At 35.8% G+C, this 22,943-nt stretch overlaps 2 protein-coding genes across 8 annotated transcripts in view; one reads left to right on the top strand and one right to left on the bottom strand.

Moving 5' to 3' along the window:
- The window catches only part of FAM227B (family with sequence similarity 227 member B), a 280,693-nt gene that overhangs the window by 95,086 nt on the left and 162,664 nt on the right, over positions 1-22,943 (bottom strand). The window lies entirely within an intron of this gene.
- FGF7 (fibroblast growth factor 7) overlaps positions 16,050-22,943 on the top strand; it is a 65,019-nt gene continuing 58,125 nt past the window's right edge. Inside the window, exons 1-2 of the mRNA XM_007170429.3 lie at positions 16,050-16,292; positions 16,890-17,444. Coding sequence (XP_007170491.1) covers positions 17,159-17,444 — 286 coding nt within the window. The 5' untranslated portion in view covers positions 16,050-16,292; positions 16,890-17,158. The remainder of the gene's footprint in view (positions 16,293-16,889; positions 17,445-22,943) is intronic.

Below are 22,943 nucleotides of genomic sequence, written 5' to 3'. Positions count from 1 at the left end.
AAAAAGATTACGTTTCAGTGAATATTAAATTCTAGTTTAGTTAATTATGGTCTGTATTTACGAAGTCTCACTTCCCAGATAGCTCCTCACTGTTTTATTACTGTGAAGTTTAATTGAATGATTAAAAGGACACTCTAAGCTTGTTTCTGAAGCTTATCTCAGTAATCTAACTTTAGATGAAGATTGGATGCTCCATGATCTGCAACCAGGAGATTATACATACCGGAAAAGACATCATTTAAAGAACCATCTCTAACCTAAATGGAAGGTTACTTCCAAGGTTACCTCATCAGATACTCTTAACTAGCTCATGTACAGCAAAAGTGAAGGGAATTGACTCTTGGATTAATACTTCCCAGTTAGAAAGGGCCCCTGCACTGGACTGGCTATAGAGATGACTACCAACACAAACTCACCTTAAAAAGACACTCAAACAGAGGAGAAACTACACTTACACCAGGACGAGAAGACGATGACATCAGAAATAGACAGATTTCCCAAGATGCCAGACCTGACCCATATGATCATTTGTAGTGTTTTTTTTTTTTTTTTTACTTCTTGGAACTTTGCATATGGATAAAACATTTTTCCATCATGGGCCTGATCCTATGCTAGTTTTAAAAATCAATCCAATTGGGGCTTCACTGGTGGCGCAGTGGTTAAGAATCCACCTTCCAATGCAGGCGACATGGGTTCGATCCCTGGTCCGGGAAGATCTCACATGCCTCAGAGCGACTAAGCCCGTGCGCCACAACTACAGAGCCTGCACTCTAGAGCCCACGAGCCACAACTTCTGAGCCTGCATGCCACAACTACTGAAGCCCATGCATCTGGAGTCCGTGCTCTGCAACTAGAGAAGCCACCGCAATGAGAAGCCCAGGCACCGCAAGGAAGAGTAGCCCCTGCTCACTGCAACTAGAGAAAGCCTGCATGCAGCAACGAAGACCCAACGCAGCCATCAATCAATCAATCAATCAATCCAGTCATTGGGTTTGTGGTCAATTACCTGACACAAAGTCATGTCTGGAACTTCTGGTTTACCTTGGTGGATTTGTCCTCTCCAAGGCTCTAACTGGATGGCTCTTGGGAAATTTATTCTAGAAGAAAGACGTATAGTTTTGTTTGGGCCACTATTGATATTACTAGATGAGACTCCCTCACTTGGCCTATCAATTATACTTGCTCTGACCATCGCCATAAATACAAATTTTCTCTTAAAGTTACTCAATCTCAATCAGAGCAACAAGCAAAATTTCGGCCAAAAAAGATAACCTCCCTCCGTTGTGGGATGGCTTTATATGGCTAACACGAGGCTATGATCACTTAAGTTTAAGGCCCCCCTTATGTTGGGAACAGTCAAACCATACTAAGGGTAACCGGCCTAATAACACTAAGAAATTGGACTGGGTGCCTTATGCACAGTGCCTGTGTATCATTTCCCTTAAAGATAAGAACTGTTACAGAACAGACTACGTCAGAAGACCTGGTGATATACTGTGCCACACCTAATGGAAGTTCTTGACTTAAATTCTTATGACCTTACTCATACTACTAGCTATATTACCTGTATACTGCCTATTTTACAAGATTGCTGTTTCTTGCATTACTAAATGTGTGACTGAGCCTTTGATAAAATGATGACTAGGTTACTTGAAGCAAGTAATCAGTTATATAGTTCTATATAAGAACAATGATTGTAATAGTGTAACTCTAGATATGTTAAGAAGCAACAAGAGGGAACCATTTTCTGGACCATAACAGACTAGTAAGACAGGTGGTCCAGAGACCTTTGGCTACTGTTAATAGGAACTAGTCCAGTCACACTGAGTGGCCTACCAACGAAATCCTTGCCTGACCTAGGAGTGAGCATTCCTAGCACTGTGGGACAAAATGGTCACGAAATGCCTCCCAAACCATGGTCGAATTTATGACCATGAGGGGGCGCTGTCACTACAAATTATTTCTGGCCATCTGGTTCTACAAGAATAAAGTCACTAGTCACTGCAGTCGCTGACCCTCAACACACTCTGAAAGGAGTTCAGGGCAGAGATCAGGAATGAGGCACTCTGTGCTCTGGGAAAAACTGGCAGAACAGGCCTTTACATAGTTAGATATTTTCAGGAGAAAATTTTATGAGCCCAATTTCTTGCATCTTCTCATATCTAGACAAGCACTAAAATCATTAATGGGGACATCTGCTCCTCATGACTAGCAGCAACCTTCTGCCAAAATGTGTGCTTGACTGCATGTATCCCCCTTCACTAATATCATATATATACTGACCCCCGCCCCAACCTCAAGGGAGCAGTTTCTCAGAGCTATCTGAGATGTTGTCTCCCATGCTACAGTCCTTATTTGGCCCCAAATAAAACTTAACTCACAACTCTCACGTTGTGCTTTTTTTTTTTTTCAGTCAGTGAGAAGAACAGTCATTCAAATCCAGGTATGTCTGACTGCAAAGATATCATCTGAATCCTGGAAACCCTTCACAGGCCAGTTGTTCCATATTACCTCTAAACACCATATCCTCTCATACTGTACATAGCTAGTAGTTTTTAGTAATTTCTCACTTAATTTCTCACTTATTTATTTGCTGTTTCTTAGTGGTTCCAATTTTTTGTCTTTTTTTTTCAGTACATAGGCTTTGCTATCTTCTTGCTCCCATAACACTTTGTATGTGTCATTTAACTTGTGAACTCTCAAAAATGAATTGCTAACAAGAAGAGTGAATCATTTTCCATGTTTAGTTTCCAAGATTTCTCATTTTGAAAAAATAGGTTTCCAAATATTAACTTGCTTTAAATGATTACACATACAAACCCCACATCCATAAACTTTATCTTAAATTAAAAATAAAAGCCTGCCAAGCTAGAGTACATAAATAGCTCTTTTAAAATCACTGGATAAGAGTTTAAATTACCAGAGGTTGCATCATTATGGGTTATTTGAGAATTGTTTGTCTTCTATAATATGAAGTTATTCTCATAGGAATACTGATTAAAATAGAAACCAGATGTGTTTTTCAATACTAGAGTGAAAAAAATGACAAACAAGTAGAAAATTAATATAAGAATGACCTAAGGAGGTTTCTAGAAACTTGAAGCATGGGTATAATAGAAAAAGTGTGCGTGTGTCGGTGTGTGTGTGGTGTGTGTGTGTGTGAGAGAGAGAGAGAGAGAGAGAGAAGAATAAAAAAATAAAGGAGAAAAATGCAGAGAGAAAGGGAAGGAGAATGAATAGGATAAGATAAGAAACAGTTTCAGAATTCAAAACAGAAGGAAAAAAACTCTTAAATCTTGATAAATATTTGGTATCACCAAGAAAATAGCATAATTGAATTTTTACCTATGGACCAAAAAAGTGAACAAGGAAAAAACAGGGACAAGATGGTCTTTCAGTCTAAAAGGAATAAATTAAACACGAAAAAGATGGGGACTATTGTTGAAAGAAAAAAAAGAGCCCCCTTTAAATTTAAAATATGACACACTCTGGGTGTGATAAAATGATCCAGAAATTTTATATTTTTCACCCCTTCTCTTCCACATTTTTAGAGGGATGAAAAGAACAATAATGTTTTTGATGCTCTGAATTTGCTTCTTGGTTTTATTTTCGATTATATTAGAAATACATATACTTATACTTCTAAGAATATACATATACTTAGAAATAAGTATACTTATTACTACAATATGTCGACATGCTGAGTGGAATAAACGGAATGGAAGGCGTAAAGGCAATCAAGGGAAGGGAGGAGTACACCATACATAATTTCATTACCATTTTTGAATTAGTCTTTAATTACCCCTTTCATTATACTAAAAACTAGTGTTATTCTCTTTAATTTTATTTATCCAAGGCAAAAATAATAAAGTGAATGCTATTCTATTATCCTTAGAATAATTTAAAATATAGTAAAACTTCATTCATTTGGAGTCCCTTAATTCAGAATTTGTTACCATTCAAATTGAGTTTGCATTGAAGTTTATCTTTTTGCTTTGCAGATATTTCCAACATAGTACAAATTAGTAGGATAAATCAGTTGTCAGGGGAGATTTTAAAATATTTAAGAGAGAAAGCAACTTTCAAACATCTTTCAGTACTTTCACATTCACATTTGCAAATAAGTTAATAAGCTATTTCCATATTTTTCTTATTGATTTAATTAAGCCAGGTGACAGTTTGATTTATTACACATATAGTTCTTGGCATTAATAAACAGTATTTCTTTTAAAATATACTATAATTTTTGATTTTTACTAATTCAGCAATTCTCTAAAGTCATGAAACTATGCTTCCAACTTCCAAGCTTCTTAGGCTAGGAAATCAAAGCTACAATCATGTGCAGCCAAAAAATTCTATTAGAAAAAAATCTGGCAGTCTTGTTGTTCTTCTGGCTACTATCAAATGACTGATATAACTGTCTTTTTTTTTTTTTAACTTCACTAATTTCTCTTGGCATTAGATATACGAAAGTTTAGTTTCTGATTTTTTTGTTGTTGTATAATTCACTGTGGCATTATATGCTGATATGAACTACTCTACTACAACATTCCTCTAGAATATAAAAGCAATTTTCTTTTAGGTAAAATACTCAGAGAGAGTATTAAGTATTGATTTCTTTTTAAATTGCCAACATTGTTAGTTAAAAACTTCTTTCTCAGTGTCACAAGAATTGACTGAACTGTACGTTAACCTATATTTGGACAACTTTGAAACCCATTTATGGCTGAAACCAAAAAATGAAACTGCTTTAGGCTTCTATAATAAGGTCTCATAACATAACTTGCCTTCTGATAATTTCATGTGTTATAATACTGGGGTCTTTGATATTCTGGTTGTCAGAAATATTCTTAATTAGGGAAATGAGGGAGGATAGCCCTCATTTAACATTTCTGTCAAAATACATACTTAATACTGCTATGAGAAAAGTTTTCTTTTTGCACCAGAGCACCTTAAAAAGAGATTCTAATTCCACACTTCGTGTTAACTGATTTGCAAGATGCTTACTGGTTCTCATTTTAAGGGAGTAACAGGTCCAGATCCCTCTGATCCAGAATGAGTAGGGTTTTGGGTTATAGCATTCCTCTCACCTAAACTTTCCAACTGCCTGATTTTCCCCTCCAATGCTGGTCTTCTTCCAGTCTTTCTTATCTCTACAAATGACACCACTATTTATCCTGTTACAAATGGCAGACATCCGGAATTTAACCTTGACTCCTCCTTGTCTCTCACATTGAATCTATCACCAAGATTTGTCTCCAAAATTTCTCTACCCGCTTCTTTCCCTCTCCCTGCCATGATCCTAGTCTAAGGAATCATCATCTCCAAAGTGGATTATAGCCACAGCCTCCTAACTGGTCTCCTTACTTCAACTTTTGCCATCCTCCAAACCATTCTCACAAAGTTTTCATGATGATCACATTACCCATTGATTATTACCCATTATACTTAGGATCAAATCCAAAGTCCCCATTGTTGACATCAAGATCCTACACACGTTGCTTTCAAATCACCTAACTTTCCCCTTGTTAACTCTGTTCCAGTTATACTGTCATTTAGTTTCTGAAACACACCAAGCTCATTTTCACCTCAGAGCCTTTGTTTTCCCTGTTACCTTTGCCTGGAATGCATTACCTCCACTTCTGATTTCTTCTTATCCTTCAGATCTCAGCTTAAATGTCACCTCCTCAGAAAGGTCTTTTGTGACCAGATTTAAACCATCCCTTCTCCTCCCTTCTCCTTCAAGTTATTTGTTACCATAGTACCTATTTACTTCTTCCTGCAATATAATCAGAATTCTTTTATATGTTCATAATCTGTCCCCTCCTCCATGATTTAAGGTCCATGAAGTCAGGGACCTTGCTTATCTTACCGAACAGTATATCTCTATCATATTGCATACTACCTAAATACACAGTAAAGGTTGATTTGAAGCAAGTAGCTGAGTTCATCAAGGGACAAAGATTTTATTGCATCATTGAAAACTCAGTATGTAAAATTTCAAAGGAAATATTTGATAATTGCTTACATGACTCTTGGGTTCCTCACCAGACTGAAGATATAAGAGAGAAGAAAGAAAGAGAGGAGAGTGGAGGCAGAGAAAGTAGGGAGAGGGAGAAGGAGAGAGACAATTTGTGAGGAGGATTTCTTCTCCGTTAGTTCCCTTCCCTACCAAGAGACGTGAGGAGCAGGTGAATCTCCCGTTACCCTAAATCTAGTGAGACAGGTGTTTTGGAAGTGTTGATCATCACAGAGGATGTTGGAACAGAAGTTCCCATGTTAGAAAAAGAAGACTAGTATTTTATTCAGGAAAAATGGAGGTGTTACTGAATACTTTTGAGCAGAAAAATAACATGATTACAACTGTGCTTTAGGAAGATTAACTTGATAGCAACACATAAAATGGATTGGAGGTTGGAGAGAGGAGATGAAAGGAGATGGGTTAGGATAGGACTGACATGAAAGGTAACAATTACTTGACTTAGGATGTGAAGGTAACAACCGATAGGAAGAAACAGGTGTTGAAGAAATTGTGGTGGTAGAATTGATAATTTTTGGAACTGATTAGCAGGAGAACTCATTATGACTGAGTTAATATTAAATACAATTGAAGGGAAAATATGAGTAATATTTAAAGATAGCAAGAAGGTTTAGTTTGAAAAGAAAGCCAGGGAGAAGTATGAACCTTCTTTCTCTTATGCATGAGTTATTTTGTTAGCTGCCAGTTTTACATGGATCTATATTTTACCAGATGCCTGGCTTTCTGTGAGTGTATCTTTATACTAAGGATGTTGGACTCCATAACTTTCTTCTTCTTTACTACCATAATTATCTCTATTCTACCTCCTACTTCCACTTTTGAAAAGTTCATCTAGTGCTGAAAAGTCATGGTTTTAAAGCTAATGAATGAAAAATTAAAACAATTTTCTAATTAACACACTGACATTCACAACATTAAAAAAATTGCTAGTTTTACTCATTTTGCTATGTAGGCAATGCATATGGAACCAAAGAATGACAATTTAAAGCAAAGAATGTAATAACCCTAACTGCACAGAGTATTTGTTGTTTTTCATTATGTTTTCCTAGGGGTGAAGCAAAACTCTCTCCATAGCCATTATAACAATTTCCAACTGTTAGAGTGGCACTAGGCTGTCAAAAACAGGCACTAACGTATTGCCCTGAATCAAGGAGACTGAGTCTTTGCTAAAGTTAAGCATTAATTTAAAGGGTGTCAAGGCAATCAAGAGTAAATTGTATAATGTAACTTCATTATACAGAAAAAAGAACAGCTAGAGACTCTAGAGATCTTGCTCCAGGTCCAAAGTTGTTTAGTAAGTTAAAAACATAATTTCAAGAGCTTGAATTCTAGATTAGCATTTTAGATAACTTTTTATAAATATAAAATGAAATAAAACAAATTTGTATAGACTCAGAGACACAAAGAGTCTAGATACATTTGTAAACTGAGGTATTTATATAGTTGAGTCACAGGCACACCACAATTTTGAGCATATGACTCAGACTTTGTATCTTATATACAGTTAGTTTTTAAATGTTAGGACACAAGAGTAAGCATAAAGTTTGCATAACTGAAGATTTATAGGAACCCCAGGCTTGCTCAATTACTTTTGGGATTTTACTCCAGAGTTTAAACTATTGTCTTCGACCAGGTCTATAAGGTCTATAAGTAGACATGCCTGTACTCCAGCTTCCTACTACACTTAGAATAAACCCAAACTCCTATTACCATGACCTTCAAAGTTCTTTATGATCTGGCTCCTGTCTGCTTTTCCAGTTTCGCTAATCTCTCACTCCTTTTCCCATTGCTCATGTACTTCATTAATACTGGCCTTCTTTCAGTTCTTGGAACACACCAAGGTCAGTCTTGTTCCAGGCGTCTCAAAATTTACCTCCTCAGGTGGGCCCTTCTTACTTAAAGTAGGTCCCTCTACCCATTTACCTCTCTGCCTCCTATCTTCTTGAATACCTTCTTTGTATCCCATCCACATCCACCCTGCCTCTGCCACACACAAATGCCAAAGATCAGCGCGTTTATGTTTTCCCACTGGGATGCATACTCTTTAAGTGCAAAAACCACTTCTAGAATACTCACCATTGTATCACCAAAAGTCCAAGACAACATCTGGCACCCAGTAGGTATTTGATAAATATTTGTTAAGTGAATGAATCAAGGAAGTGAGAAATGTTGGTTGTATGGCATGATTCAAAGTTGAGACTGAATTTATGAAATGGGACTGACAGAATAAAAGATGAAGATAAATCCATAGTGTGGTGATGGTGGTGGGAATGTAGTGGAAATAAATCTTGGACCACAATCTCAAATATGCAAGGGATAACATATAACTTTACGTTTATAAATCAACCTAGCTTCAACTTTGAGAATTTCAACCCCCCTTACCTCCCACCCCCAGTTAGTAGAAAACTTATGTCAATTATTCTTGGGTTCCCCTCTTCTGCTCCAAGATGAGATAGAATTCAAGGGGTTTATTCAGGGCCAAGGCAAGGACTTCTGGTTGTTGAGTCATTTGTCTACCCTGGTTACTTCTGGGTGTTCACTGACTCTGCTCACACAGTTCCTTCAGGTCTGAGTTCTCTGCTCTTCCAGATTTCTTTTAAAACATCTTTTAAAACATGGGCAATCTTTATGAGGGGTGCTTATGAGCCAGTCTGTTTAGACACATGGGCAGGCTTTACACTTTGGAGTTTTGCTGCTTCTGCTGTGTGCTGTGGAGTTACCAGAAATGCAGAGCTAGGTTTCCCAAATAGACTTTTCTCTATGCTGCCTGTTCTATGGACTCTGCCTTCTCTGGGATGCCTCTCAAAGGCACTTTTATGTTTCACTTCCTTTCAGGGAATTTAGCACAGTTTTTTTTTTTTTCTCTTAAACTCCAGACTTTATGTGTAAACTACATGCATATGTATGACTGAATTTTTTTTTAAAACTGTATTCATAATTTCCTCTAACATGGCTTTCCAAAGCTGGCATCTAAAGAGCTCTATCATCTTCTCAACTCAAAAGAACCTTAGGATCATCTTTGACTCCCCCTTTTTCTTCTTCTTTCTTAGTAAATGAAATTACTGGCTTCAAAATAGCTTTTCTTTCTCTTCCCACTGCCAATCTGTTGATTCTGGAAGTTATCATCGCACACTAGAACCTACTGTAATAGCGTCTTGATTTGTCTCCATGCTAGTTTTCTGCTCCCCAAACCATCCTTTATACCATCACAAGATAAATGAACCTATTACTATCCATTTCCAAAATACTTGATAGCTCCTAATTGTTTCCCAGTTGAGGTGAGATGATTTGGCTTGTTATTTATGGTCCTGAATGATTTGAACCCTCCATTCTCTTACCTGCATTCCTTCTAGACTCTCCCCAACCTCTTTCTTAAATTATTCTCTCTAGTAAAAATTTTACACTGCTCATGTATCTCATTACTTGCACTTGTAAATATTGCATGAACTAGAATATTCTCTTCCCAGCCTACTTACCAGCTGTACTTCTCTAAACTGTCCTAACAGTTATTCCCTAATTCTTTGAAGAGATCACTTTGTGCAGCCTTTTGATAATTGTTCTATTATTGTCTTGAATTACAAATTATAAATTTATTGTTATTTACTTTTCACGTTTTCTTTCCCTAATTAGACTGTGGACTTCTCTTTTTTTTTATTTTTATTTTATTTTTTAACATCTTTATTGGAGTATAATTACTTTAAAATGGTGTTACTTCCTGCTGTACAACAAAGTGAATCAGCTTTACATATACATATATCCCCATATCTCCTCCCTCTTGTGTCTCCCTCCCACTCTCCCTATCCCACCCCTCTAGGTGGACACAAAGCACTGAGCTGATCTCCCTGTGCTATGTGGCTGCTTCCCACTAGCTTTCTATTTTACATTTGGTAGTGTATATATGTCCATGCCACTCTCTCACTTCGTCCCAGCTTACCCTTCCCCCTCTCCATGTCTTCTAGTCCATTCTCTACGTCTGCATCTTTAGTCTATTCCTATCTTGCCCCTAGGTTCTTCAGAACCATTTTTTGTTGTTGTTTTTTAGATTCCATATATATGCGTTAGCATATGGTATTTGTTTTTCTGACTTCCTTCACTCTGTTTGACAGTCTCTAGGTCCATCCACCTCACTACAAATAACTCAATTTCATTTCTTTTTATGGCTGAGTAATATTCCATTGTATATGTGTGCCACATCTTCTTTATCTATTCATTTGGTGATGGACACTTCGGTTGCTTCCATGTCCTGGCTATTGTAAATAGAGCTGCAATGAACATTGTGGTACATGACTCTTTTTGAATTATGGTTTTCTCAGGGTGTATGCCCAGCAGTGGGATTGCTGGGTCGTATGGTAGTTCTATTTTTAGTTTTTTAAGGAACCTCCATACTGTTCTCCATAGTGGCTGTATCAATTTACATTCCCACCAACAGTGCAAGAGGGTTCCCTTTTCTCCACACCCTCTCCAGCATTAATTGTTGGTAGATTTTTTGATGATGGCCATTCTGACCAGTGTGAGATGATATCTCATTGTAGTTTTGATTTGCATTTCTCTAATATTAATGATGTTGAGCATCCTTCCATGTGTTTGTTGGCAATCTGTATATCTTCTCTGGAGAAATGTCTATTTAGGTCTTCTGCCCATTTTTGGATTGGGTTGTTTGTTTTTTTTGGATATTGAGCTACATAAGCTGCTTGTAAATTTTGGAGATTAATCCTTTGTCAGTTGCTTCATTTGCAAATACTTTCTGAGGGTTGTCTTTTCATCTTGTTTATAGTTTCCTTTGCTGTGCAAAAGCTTTTAAGTTTCATTAGGTCCCATTTGTTTATTCTTATTTTTATTTCCATTTCTCTAGGAGGTGGGTCAAAAAGGATCTTGCTGTGATTTATGTCATAGAGTGTTCTGCCTATGTTTCCCTCTAAGAGTTTGATAGTGTCTGGCCTTACATTTAGGTCTTTGATCCATTTTAAGCTTATTTTTGTGTATGGTGTTAGGGAGTGTTCTAATTTCATTCCTTTACATGTAGCTGTCCAGTTTTCCCAGCACCACTTATTCAAGAGGCTGTCTTTTCTCCACTGTATATGCTTGCCACCTTTATCAAAGATAAGGTGACCATATGTGCGTGGGTTTATCTCTGGGCTTTCTATCCTGTTCCATTGATCTATAATTCTGTTTTTGTGCCAGTACCATACTGTCTTGATTACTGTAGCTTTGTAGTATAGTGTGAAGTCAGGGAGCCTGATTCCTACAGCTCCGTTTTTCTTTCTCAAGATTGCTTTGGCTATTCGGGGTCTCTTGTGTCTCCATACAAATTGTGAGATTTTTTTGTTCTAGTTCTGTGAAAAATGCCAGTGGTAGTTTGATAGGATTGCATTGAATCTGTAGATTGCTTTGGGTAGTAGAGTCATTTTCACAATGTTGATTCTTCCAATCCAAGAACATGGTATATCTCTCCATCTGTTTCTATCATCTTTAATTTCTTTCATCAGTGTCTTATAATTTTCTGCATACAGGTCTTTTGTCTCCCTAGGTAGGTTTATTCCTAGATATTTTATTCTTTTTGTTGCAATGGTAAATGGGAGTGTTTTCTTAATTTCACTTTCAGATTTTTCATCATTAGTGTATAGGAAAGCAAGAGATTTCTGTGCATTAATTTTGTAACCTGCTACTTTACTAAATTCATTGATTATCTCTAGTAGTTTTCTGGTAGCATCTTTAGGGTTCTCTGTATAGTATCATGTCATCTGCAAACAGTGACAGCTTTACTTCTTCTTTTCCGATTTGGATTCCTTTTATTTCTTTTTCTTCTCTGATCGCTGTGGCTAAAACTTCCAAAACTATGTTGAATAATAGTGGTGAGAGTGGACAACCTTGTCTTCTTCCTGATCTTAGTGGAAATGGTTTCAGTTTTTCACCATTGAGGACGATGTTGGCTGTGGGTTTGTCTATATGGCCTTTATTATGTTGAGGTAAGTTCCTTCTATGCCTACTTTCTGGAGGGTTTTTATCATAAATGGGTGTTGAATTTTGTCGAAAGCTTTTTCTGCATCTATTGAGATGATCATATGGTTTTTCTCCTTCAATTTGTTAATATGGTGTATCACATTGATTGATTTCCATATATTGAAGAATCCTTGCATTCCTGGGATAATCCCCACTTGATCATGGTGTATGATCCTTTTGATGTGCTGTTGGATTCTGTTTGCTAGTATTTTGCTGAGGATTTTTGCATCTACGTTCATCAGTGAAATTGGCCTGCAGTTTTCTTTCTTTGTGACAACTTTGTCTGGTTTTGGTATCAGGGTGATGGTGGCCTCGTAGAATGAGTTTGGGAGTGTTCATCCCTCTGCTATATTTTGGAAGAGTTTGAGAAGGATAGGTGTTAGCTCTTCTCTAAATGTTTGATAGAATTCGCCTGTGAAGCCATCTGGTCCTGGGCTTTTGTTTGTTGGAAGATTTTTAATCACAGTTTCAATTTCAGTTCTTGTGATTGGCCTGTTCATATTTTCTATTTCTTCCTCGTTCAGTCACGTAAGGTTGTGCATTTCTAAGAATTTGCCCATTTCTTCCAGGTTGTCCATTTTAATGGCATATAGTTGATTGTAGTAATCTCTCATGATCCTTTGTACTTTTGCAGTGTCAGTTGTTACTTCTCCTTTTTCATTTCTAATTCTATTGACTTGAGTATTCTCCTTTTTCTTGATGAGTCTGGCTAATGGTTTATCAATTTTGTTTATCTTCTCAAAGAACCAGCTTTTAGTTTTATTGATCTTTGCTATCATTTCCCTCATTTCTTTTTCATTTATTTCTGATCTGATCATTATGATTTCTTTCCTTCTGCTAACTGTGGGTTTTTTTTGTTCTTGTTTCTCTAATTGTTTTAGGTGTAAGGTTAGGTTGTTTATTTGAGATGTTTCTTGTTTCTTAAGGTAGGACTGTATTGCTATAAACTTCCCTCTTAGAACTGCTTTTGCTGCCTCCCATAGGTATTGGGTCATCGTGTTTTCATCATCATTTGTTTCCAGGTATTTTTTGATTTCCTGTTTGATTTCTTCAGTGATTGCTAGGTTACTAAGTAGTGTATTGTTTAGCCTCCATGTATTTGTATTTTTTGCAGATTTTTCCCTGTAATTGATATCTAGTCTCATAGCGTTGTGGTCGGAAAAGATACTTGATACCATTTCAATTTTCTTAAATTTACCAAGGCTTGATTTGTGACCCAAGATATGATCTATCCTGGAGAATGTTCCATGAGCACTTGAGAAGAAAGTGTATTCTGTTGTTTTTGGATGGAATGTCCTATAAATATCAATTAAGTCCATCTTGTTTAATGTATCATTTAAAGCTTGTGTTTCCTTATTTATTTTCATTTTGGATGATCTGTCCATTGGTGAATGTGGCGTGTTAAAGTCCCCTACTATGATTGTGTTACTGTCAATTTCCCCTTTTATGGCTGTATTTGCGTTATGTATTGAGGTGCTCCTATGTTGGGTGCATAAATATTTACAATTGTTATATCTTCTTCTTGGATCGATCCCTTGATCGTTATGTAGTGTCCTTTTTTGTCTCTTGTAATAGTCTTTATTTTAAAGTCTATTTTGTCTGATATGAGAATTGCTACTCCAGCATTCTTTTGATTTCCATTTGCATGGAATATCTTTTTCCATCCCCTTACGTTCAGTCTGTATGTGTCCCTAGGTCTGAAGTGTGTCTCCTGTAGACAGCATATATACAGGTCTTGTTTTTGTATCCATTCAGCCAGTCTATGTCTTTTGGTTGGAGCATTTAATCCATTTACATTTAAGGTAGTTATCGCTATGTATGTTCCTATTACCATTTTCTTAATTGTTTTGGGTTTGTTATTGTAGGTCTTTTCCTTCTCTTGTGTTTTCTGCCTACAGAAGTTCCATTAGCATTTGTTGTAAAGCTGTTTTGGTGGTGCTGAATTCTCTTAGCTTTTGCTTGTCTGTACAGGTTTTAATTTCTCCATTGAATCTGAATGAGATCCTTGCTGGGTAGAGTAATCTTGGTTGTAGGTATTTCCCTTTCATCACTTTAAATATGTCCTACCACTCCCTCCTGGCTTGCAGAGTTTCTGCTGAAAGATCAGCTGTTAACCTTATGGGGATTCCATTGTATGTTATTTGTTGTTTTTCCCTTGCTGTTTTTAATATTTTTTCTTTGTATTTAATTTTTGATAGTTTGATTAATATGTGTCTTGGCGTGTTTCTCCTTGGATTTATCCTGAATGGGACTCTCAGTGCTTCCTGGAGTTGATTGATTATTTCCTTTCCCATGTTAGGAAAGGTTTCAACTATATTCTCTTCAAATATTTTCTCAGTCCTTTTAAGACAATTCAATTTTAAATTTAAGTCTTGAGCATTTAATTAGCAATTTTTGACCTCTGATCTATTGATTTCTTAGTATAAAATCTGTAGGGTCAATTTGGAACAGATGAATTTAGTAGCTCTTGAATATCTTTACATGTGAATTAACTGTTAATAATTTTCATTTCTTTAGAAGAAATATCCAAGTCCTAGGAGTTCTGACCCTGCTCAGTATTGTTGCCTACAAAACTAATGGAGGTATGATTCAGATCACAGTAGCATCATACTTTTTTTTTTTTTTCTTTTTCCCCCTTCTAGAGAAATACATGATGGAATATTTTGTAGCTATCTAGCTTTCAACAGAGGCAATTAAGGAAGGGCCATCCTCTTCTGCTCTAATTAACTTAGAAATGTCATATTTGGTGCCTTAAGAATAACTGAGTATGTTTAAACTATGCTGTGCTATTGATTCTGTTCCCCAAAAGCATAGACACAAAGGGAAATCACATAAATTATAATACAACTGAACGTACTTAATTTTCTTTTCCTATTTGGTCTACATGCACCACCTGGTGGTAAAGTAGTGCATTTCAAATGCAGTGTTTGTGTGTGTGTGTGTGTGTGTGTGTGTGTGTGTGTGTGTGTGTGTACGTGTGTGTTGGGGGTATTTAATATGGGAAAGAGAATTTTAATATGTATTCCTAAATATTGTTTTATATTAACAATGCAATTATTTTGCAACAAATATCTAATAAAACACTAGAACACTACTATATACACGTTAGAACAGGAAATAAAAGGGAGAATAACTCATGTTGGAAAGCAAAGTAGCATTCTCTTATTTACATGAGCTATACCTCTTAAAATTCCATCCCTAAATTAACATTTATTTATTGCATTAATGTTCTTATTAAGGGCAAGAGGCAAACATTGATAACCAATATAAAACCATATAAAAATTTTTTATTTTTTATTTTTAAGAATAATAATTTTAAGAGTATGTATCTTCTTCCTTATCTTAGTAGTTAGTGTTAGTAACAAGTCACAGGATTTTAAAAATACAAGGCACAATAGAATCATCTAGACTAATTTTACAAATGTAGCAGCTGAGATTCAGAAACTTCAGGTGACTTGCCCAGGTCATACTGGTAATTAGTGGCCCAACTCAAATAAGAATGTTGTTATTCTTACTTTCAGTCTAGTAACATAAGATATAAAATTATACTCATATGCAATGCTGAAATATCTCTGTATGAAGAGATATACCCTTAACTCAGCTATATAGTTCTTGAAGATAGTAAGATGTGAATTAATACACATTAGTAGTTTCATTCTAACATTCTGAACACAAAGGAATAATAGTAGAAATGCATGCATCATAAAGCTATGTAAAAGATTTTAAATTAAAAAAATCCCTTTTACATACATGTTCCAAGGAATATTTTCAACTTATATACAACTGCTATGTTATAAGACAATCTAAAAAATTCCCTTTCCCCTTCTAACTGCTTCAGAATCAGAGATTTGTTTCTACAAAGTAGGTACCCAGTTGTAGATCTGAGCATAAACCATGTTCATAGCTCCCTCTCATGACCATTGAATGAATACTATACAAGCCTCCTTTATTCTCGCTGTTGTATTCAACTAACAGCTCACTGGTTAAGTTTTAATTGCTTCCAATGAGGTCAGCAAAGGTATTTATCGAAAAGCCCTGAATAAAAGGCTCCACACACACACACACAAGCTCACACGCGCTCACATACACAGAGAAAATCCTCTTGCCTGTTGATTTATGGAAACAATTATGATTCTGCTGGAGAATTTCTCAGCTGAGAAATAGTTTGTAGCTACAGTAGAGAGGCTCAAGTTGCACAGGGCAGACAACAGACATGGAATTCTTGTGTATCCAGCTGTTATCAACAGAACAAGTAAGTGACTGTTATTTGTCTTTAAAAATAATGCTGAATATTTGTTAGTAGTTTATCTCTTTTTCTGGTTTTAGTACTGAGGGGAAAAGTAAAGTTACCAGATTTTTGAGCTGTGAGATTATCTATAGTAATTCTGTTGTAGAACTTACATAAAGATAAGGTTGAAATTCTCCAGAGCAATCCTGACATTTAACTTGAGAAATGTGGGCAGTTCAGGAGAAAATAACTGACAAACCACAAACGTAAAAGAATATAATAAAGAAATCTAGGGAAAAGCATTTATATTTTGTTAATAGTAATTTTAGAACTTAATTTAAATCAACAGCTCTAATTGCAGGATGTTTCTTACCAAGTACGAACTGGAATGAATGGTACAATCATATTCTGATTTGTCTCTACTAATGCATAACTTTTGTAAATCTACATACAGAGTGGTAAAGACACTGACATCCTCTGTGAAAGCTGTTTTAAATGTACCTTCACAGTATGAATTACACAGTATGTTATAATAGTATTTACACACTGAAATTTATACATATAATTTTTCATCTTCCTCTCTCTCCTCCCTCCCCATTCTTAATCTCTCATTGCAAACAGAAGTCAAGTAGCAAACAGCAACGCAGCAACTGAGCTTATTACAACCTGTTTTTATAAGGATATACTGACAGAGAGTTATCTAAGGAGGAATTCTATATTGTTATCAGGAACTAAAAGGATAAGGCTAACAACTTGGAGAGTGCAACTACTCTTTCTTAAATCAATCTACAGTTCACAGATAGGACGAGGTCAATGACCTAGGAACAACAATCAACTCAAGATTTAATTTTCATTATGTTATTCATGAACACCCGGGGCACTATACTATAATGCGCAAATGGATACTGACATGGATCCTGCCAAGTTTGCTCTACAGATCATGCTTCCACATTATCTGTCTAGTGGGCACTATATCTTTAGCTTGCAATGACATGACTCCAGAGCAAATGGCTACAAATGTGAACTGTTCCAGCCCCGAGCGACATACAAGAAGTTATGATTACATGGAAGGAGGGGATATAAGAGTGAGAAGACTCTTCTGTCGAACACAGTGGTATCTGAGGATTGATAAACGAGGCAAAGTCAAAGGGACCCAAGAGATGAAGAATAATTACAGTAAGTGATGTTTTTTATTTACAGCACAGCTTATGAACCTTAACAATCTGTGAAAGGATCAATTTTCAAGTGACAAGTTTTCTCAGTCTCTTTTGAAAAAAATATATAATTTTCTATTGGCTCTAAATCGGGATAGTTAAACTATGTTCCTAAAACCATCTCCTGGAGTAGGGCAAATCTACTAATACTATAGTTGGAGCTGATCACTCAAGCCAATTTGAAAATATATTCTCCATGTCCTAAGCTCAAAATGCTCATATGTTAAGCAAAATGTAAATGCTATTATTCATACTGAAATGTGATTTATTGTCTTCTAGCAAAAGTCATTAGGAACTCTAATAGAGTACTCAGTAAATGCTCACCAAAAATGACTTACCATTAGTTTGAGGAACAGATAATTTTTTAAAATAATTTGATTTCCCTTGAAAAAATATTTCCGTGGTGTGAAATACTGAAAATATGCCTTCAGTGACTTGTGCAATTGTGTATAGTTTTAAAACAGAAGGGAATCTGTGGTATCCTCATCTGTTCATATCATAAAGAGCTTGTATTTGATTGCTTAATTATTTACCTAGGCACAAAAATAGGTTCCTTCTAACATTTTCTTTATCTAAATATTCTGTGCCATAAAAGTTCCATGTTACCTTAAGAGAAATGTGAATGTGAAGGAGGAAATAAAAGTGAGTTGGAAGGGATGTTAATTCCATGATTTAAATGTAAATAATTACATTTTCCTCAAGAATCAGTTATTCTTTTCATGTTGATATGTCAGGGTTGGATTTATCATTTAGCAGTTATGATTAATAACCAATTTCAAAAGTATTAAGTTTTATGGGGTAAAATATCAATATATACCTGAACATACCTAAACATTAAGAATTTAAAATCCCTGAGTGAAAGGAAATTTTTTTGTATTACTAGTACTTGAACAATGTTATTATCATATCATTTTATAATATTATGTATGTTAAAGTCAATTGAAAAAGAATGCATGGGGTGATGGTGTAAACATTTGCCTAGCACAGTGCTAGGATTATAGAGAATATTTAAAACTTTTGCTGCTTGTTTAATAAATGGCTTTTAGGCTTCCAAACTAATGAACCAATATGGGAATATGGGGAATTACGTTTCCAATATGAAAATGAGAGAATCCACTTTTTAAACTATAATTGATATAGAATGTTAAGGCCATTTAAATGGATTGCTAACAGTATGGCTTTATTATTACCTCTATTAATAATGTTAATGCGCTAGTTCTAGAATATTGTTCTGATTATACTGAAGTTTAGGTAAGGAAATAACTACTTGGAGGAAAGTTTTGTGGATAGCTACTTCTCTGTGAGCAACAGAATTTGGCTCACATCAATAAATAAATTTATTTAAAAGTTATTGAGATTTATAATGGATAACAGAACCTGGTGGAGAAAACAGAGCCCAGGTGGAAATTATGACAGATAGGTCCAATGCCTGCCTATGAATGACTCTGGAACAATTTCTTACTTTTTCTTACTTTTTTTCTCAATTTCTTACTTTTTCCAATTCTCATTTTTTTTTAATCTGTAAGATGTGGGATATGTACAGATGATCTCCAATACACCTTCTAGTTCTTACAGTCTATTTTATTCTAAACCTCAGAATACATAACATAAATGTGAACAATCTAAGTACTCATATTATTACCATAAACATTGAATGAGATGAAAGTGAATGTTATCTCAATGATAAGTTGAGCTGTCAGAACTAATTTCAAATTGTAACAATAAGGTTACTGAACCTAAACACTATAGAATTCTTCCATATGCTAATTCCTTTTGAATGCTTTTACCAAGTAATGAAAAAGTGAAAAATTAGATGTAAAATCCAGTGAAAGTGAATAATATTCATAATTATTTGGGATCAATTGGAATATCTACGATTGGAATGCATTCAGATATATATGTTTTATTTTATATTAAAATTTCTTGAAACCATGAAACTCAGGTATTTTAAAACATACACAAAATGCTGAAGTTTTTTATAGTTTGAAACACAATTTAGCGCTGACCTTGAGTAGCCAATTTGGCAGACAATTTCTATTCTAACTCTAATTTTACAGTAAAAAAAAGAAAGGAAGAAAAAGGGAGGAAGGAAAGAAGGAAGGAGAGAAGGAAGAAAGAAGGAAGGAAGGAAGGAAGGAAAGAAAGTCATTTTATATCATTATAAATTAGAATGTCACAATACCAATGTACTAAAAGACATGATATATGTAAATAATCTTCACTTCTATAAGCTTTTCCATAGACTGTATATCTAGTCTATATACTTTCTTGATATGATCAATTCTCCTGGAAAGGGAAACTTACATCGGGATCATTTCAGTAACTCCAAAATTGTTGTCAAGTTGTGCTGCTATCCTATTGAAGAAGAAGCCTGCCAGGCTTCTCCATAAAGAGGGGCTATAGGAAATCCTAAGGCACTCCATTGAAAAATATATGGAGAATAACATAGAACAGAATTCTGATAGTCATTTCCTATTATTCAATTTTAAAATTGAATGCCTCATACATAAAACATGCAAATTGTCACATGTGAAGTTGAAGCTACTGTATCCAGGTACAAAGAAATCCAGGTACAAAGAGAGTGCTCCACAGAATTTTAAAAAGTCAAAGAAAACAAAAAAATTGAAATTATAAAACTTGTAGATTGTTTACATTCCTCAATCCTTAATTGAATTAATGAACAAATGAACAAAAGATGTTTCCTTCCTATTTTCATTAAGATGAGAAAGTAAAAGGTAATAATTGGATTGTCTACTACATTGAAACTCAGCAGAGTTCAGAAACTGGTAAAGATGAAAATTAAACTTTGAATTTCATTTTCAATGTTCTGATGCCTTAAGTTCATTCACTGGTTGTTAAACATCCTTCTTTGGAGGCCTTTTAAGATGGTATAGATTTAAATGTCTTAGATGATAAAAATTTGCATGAAAAGTTAGATGCCAGCTGCATGAAAGTTTTTCTCTGGGTTACCATATGAAAGTCCCCAGTCCGTTCTCATGGCTTTGCTTTGAATGAAAGGGAAAGTGACCTGAAGATGTTAATGGATCTTGAAGGACTGCTTACTTCACCAGCAGAAGCACTGCTCCCTCATAGGAATGTGGCTTATAAGATATTGCTAAGACAATGGATTGGAGTAGGTAGGTGAGGTGAAAAACCTGGGTGTATAATTCTCCTTCCAGAAGGTGTTGGGCTGGGGCAGGCAAGTGGAGGGCCTGGAGGAAGAGAACAGGAGTGATAAGAAGGTGGATATGACGGCTCATGTCTCACATCTTTAGGGAATTAAAAAATTACTTGAGCTACCTTGGGTTGTAAGGGTCTCACTTCAGTGTTAATCATAGTGTTGTCTTGCGAAGTATTTTAAATCTAGATAAGAATGAGTAAATGTCAGAAAAAATGCACCAAGTAACCCAACAGAAACAAGACTTGTATTAGTAGCCATATAAGCAAGACCTGACTATGTAAAAGTAGGAATTCATAAGGGGCCAAGAGATGCTGAACTGCATTTCTGACTCTGGAGGGGAGAGAAGCTATCACTGGAGAACGGGTCCGGAGATCGCACGCTATTCTTACCCTGGAGGTAAGGAAGCCTCTCCTCTCAACTTGTTCTCTGGTGGCACCACATTTAGCCTTTTAGTAGGTTTCTAAGCGATGACACTAGAACTTAACCTGAACTAATAAAAAGAATAATAAAAGCATAAAATGCACCTTCAGAATGAAATAAATATCCACATTCTCTGCAGAGGAGAACATTAATAATATCACAAAAGGACTGGCAATGGATGGTCAATACTTCCACTGCTGTTGTCAGAGTTTCCCCTGGGGGAACTAAGGCCAGAGGGTGAATTTAGATAATTGGACCAGGCAACTCATCAGCAGACAGAGGCAATCACTCCACACCTGACACAAATAACACTGCTGTTTAAGCTGGAAGTTGAGGTGGTGAGTGAGAGACAGCAGCAGCGCACTGGGCAACCAACAACTGCCCTGAGAGACAGATGTGGACTCAGAAAACTCAGTCCCTGAGGATGATTTTCTTGCTTTCGGCATCCAATTACTAAAAAGTTTTTTGGTTCCCATTCCTTTTGAGAGGAAATCCTTAATTGCCATAAGCCACTGACTCAAGAAAAAGTATGCCTCACTTGTTATTATTGAGCATTGTTAAGTTCCATAGCAAGAAAAGGGTTAGCCATTCTGAAAACTGGCCAATGATTTGGCAATATTGTCTTTTGGATTGTTAGACTGTGACTGGATATGGCCTAACAATTGGCAAAAAGCAAATAAACACACTGCTGTTGGATCTGATTTGACCACAAAATCTTCAGTGACTCAACTGTCAACAATTCTTTGGATAAGCTCCTGCTCAACAAGAATCTCTCCTAGTAGCTAACAAATACACATATCACCTCTAAATACAAAGACAGTAAACTTGCTTATTCTCCAAAGAGTTCTTAGCAGGTTATTTAAAAGAACAATAATTCACACTGTCAAAATACAAAATAAGAAAATCACGACAACCACATCTCTAAAAAGAAATAGACAAAGAGGAACATATCTATGGAACTGAACCAAAATCGTAGAATTACTGACAAAATGGAATCCTGTAGAACTGGTGACCTTACTCTCTTCTTTAAGTTGTCAAGGCTGTAAATTATGGAAGATTTGGAAATACTAGCAATTTGGAAATAGCTAGATTTGGAAATATTAGCTATTCTTTGAAAACTTTAACGTTAAGAATAATTTTTCATTTTATGGTCTTCCTCTTTTTTTAGGCTAACACCAGTGCCTGGCACTTATTAAGTGCTAATAACAACTTATTGCCACAGGTGCATCTCTTATTTATTTTGTAAATTGTCATCTGAACTGGCCATCACTTTCATTTCTATATTAATCCAGAGCATCTGATCATGTATTTAACCTTGTGACTTAGTTGTATTACAACTCTTCAGCCTATAGTTTTAGAGCTTTCAGAGACCCAAGTGAATTGAAGAGGATGCAAGAAGCCAGCTTTTAGATATATGGAAGGGGTTCCTTTTCTAGACTTTTCTATTTCTCAGCCTTGGCTAAATATTGTAATCAGCTGAGAAACTTTAAAAAATACTGATACCAGGTTCCACCCACAAAGATTCTCATTAAATGTATTTGGGGTGCAGCCTGGGCATCAGGAATTTTAAAAGCTCCCCAGATAATTCTGGCATGGCTGGCTCCAAAGCTGAGCCTAAGGGGATCACATTAGATTACTGGGGAAACCATAGCTCAGTTAAATCAGAATCTTGTGAAGGCAGGAAGGACCCAGGCATCAGTGTTTGTTTAAAGCTCTCCAGTGAGTCTAATGGGCAGCTAAGGCTGAAAACCACTACTTAATGAGACAAGGCTTCTAATTCAGCAGGATTCCCTCGGGTGTCCTGGGAATGTTTTGGAACCTTTAGAGGGCTCCTGAGTTAACCTCTACCCTGGGGGATTT

This window comes from Balaenoptera acutorostrata, chromosome 3, assembly GCF_949987535.1.
Source record: "Balaenoptera acutorostrata chromosome 3, mBalAcu1.1, whole genome shotgun sequence".
Lineage (NCBI taxonomy): Eukaryota > Metazoa > Chordata > Mammalia > Artiodactyla > Balaenopteridae > Balaenoptera > Balaenoptera acutorostrata.
Note: the sequence above shows the minus strand (reverse complement) of the source record. Positions and strands in the feature narration are given on the sequence as shown.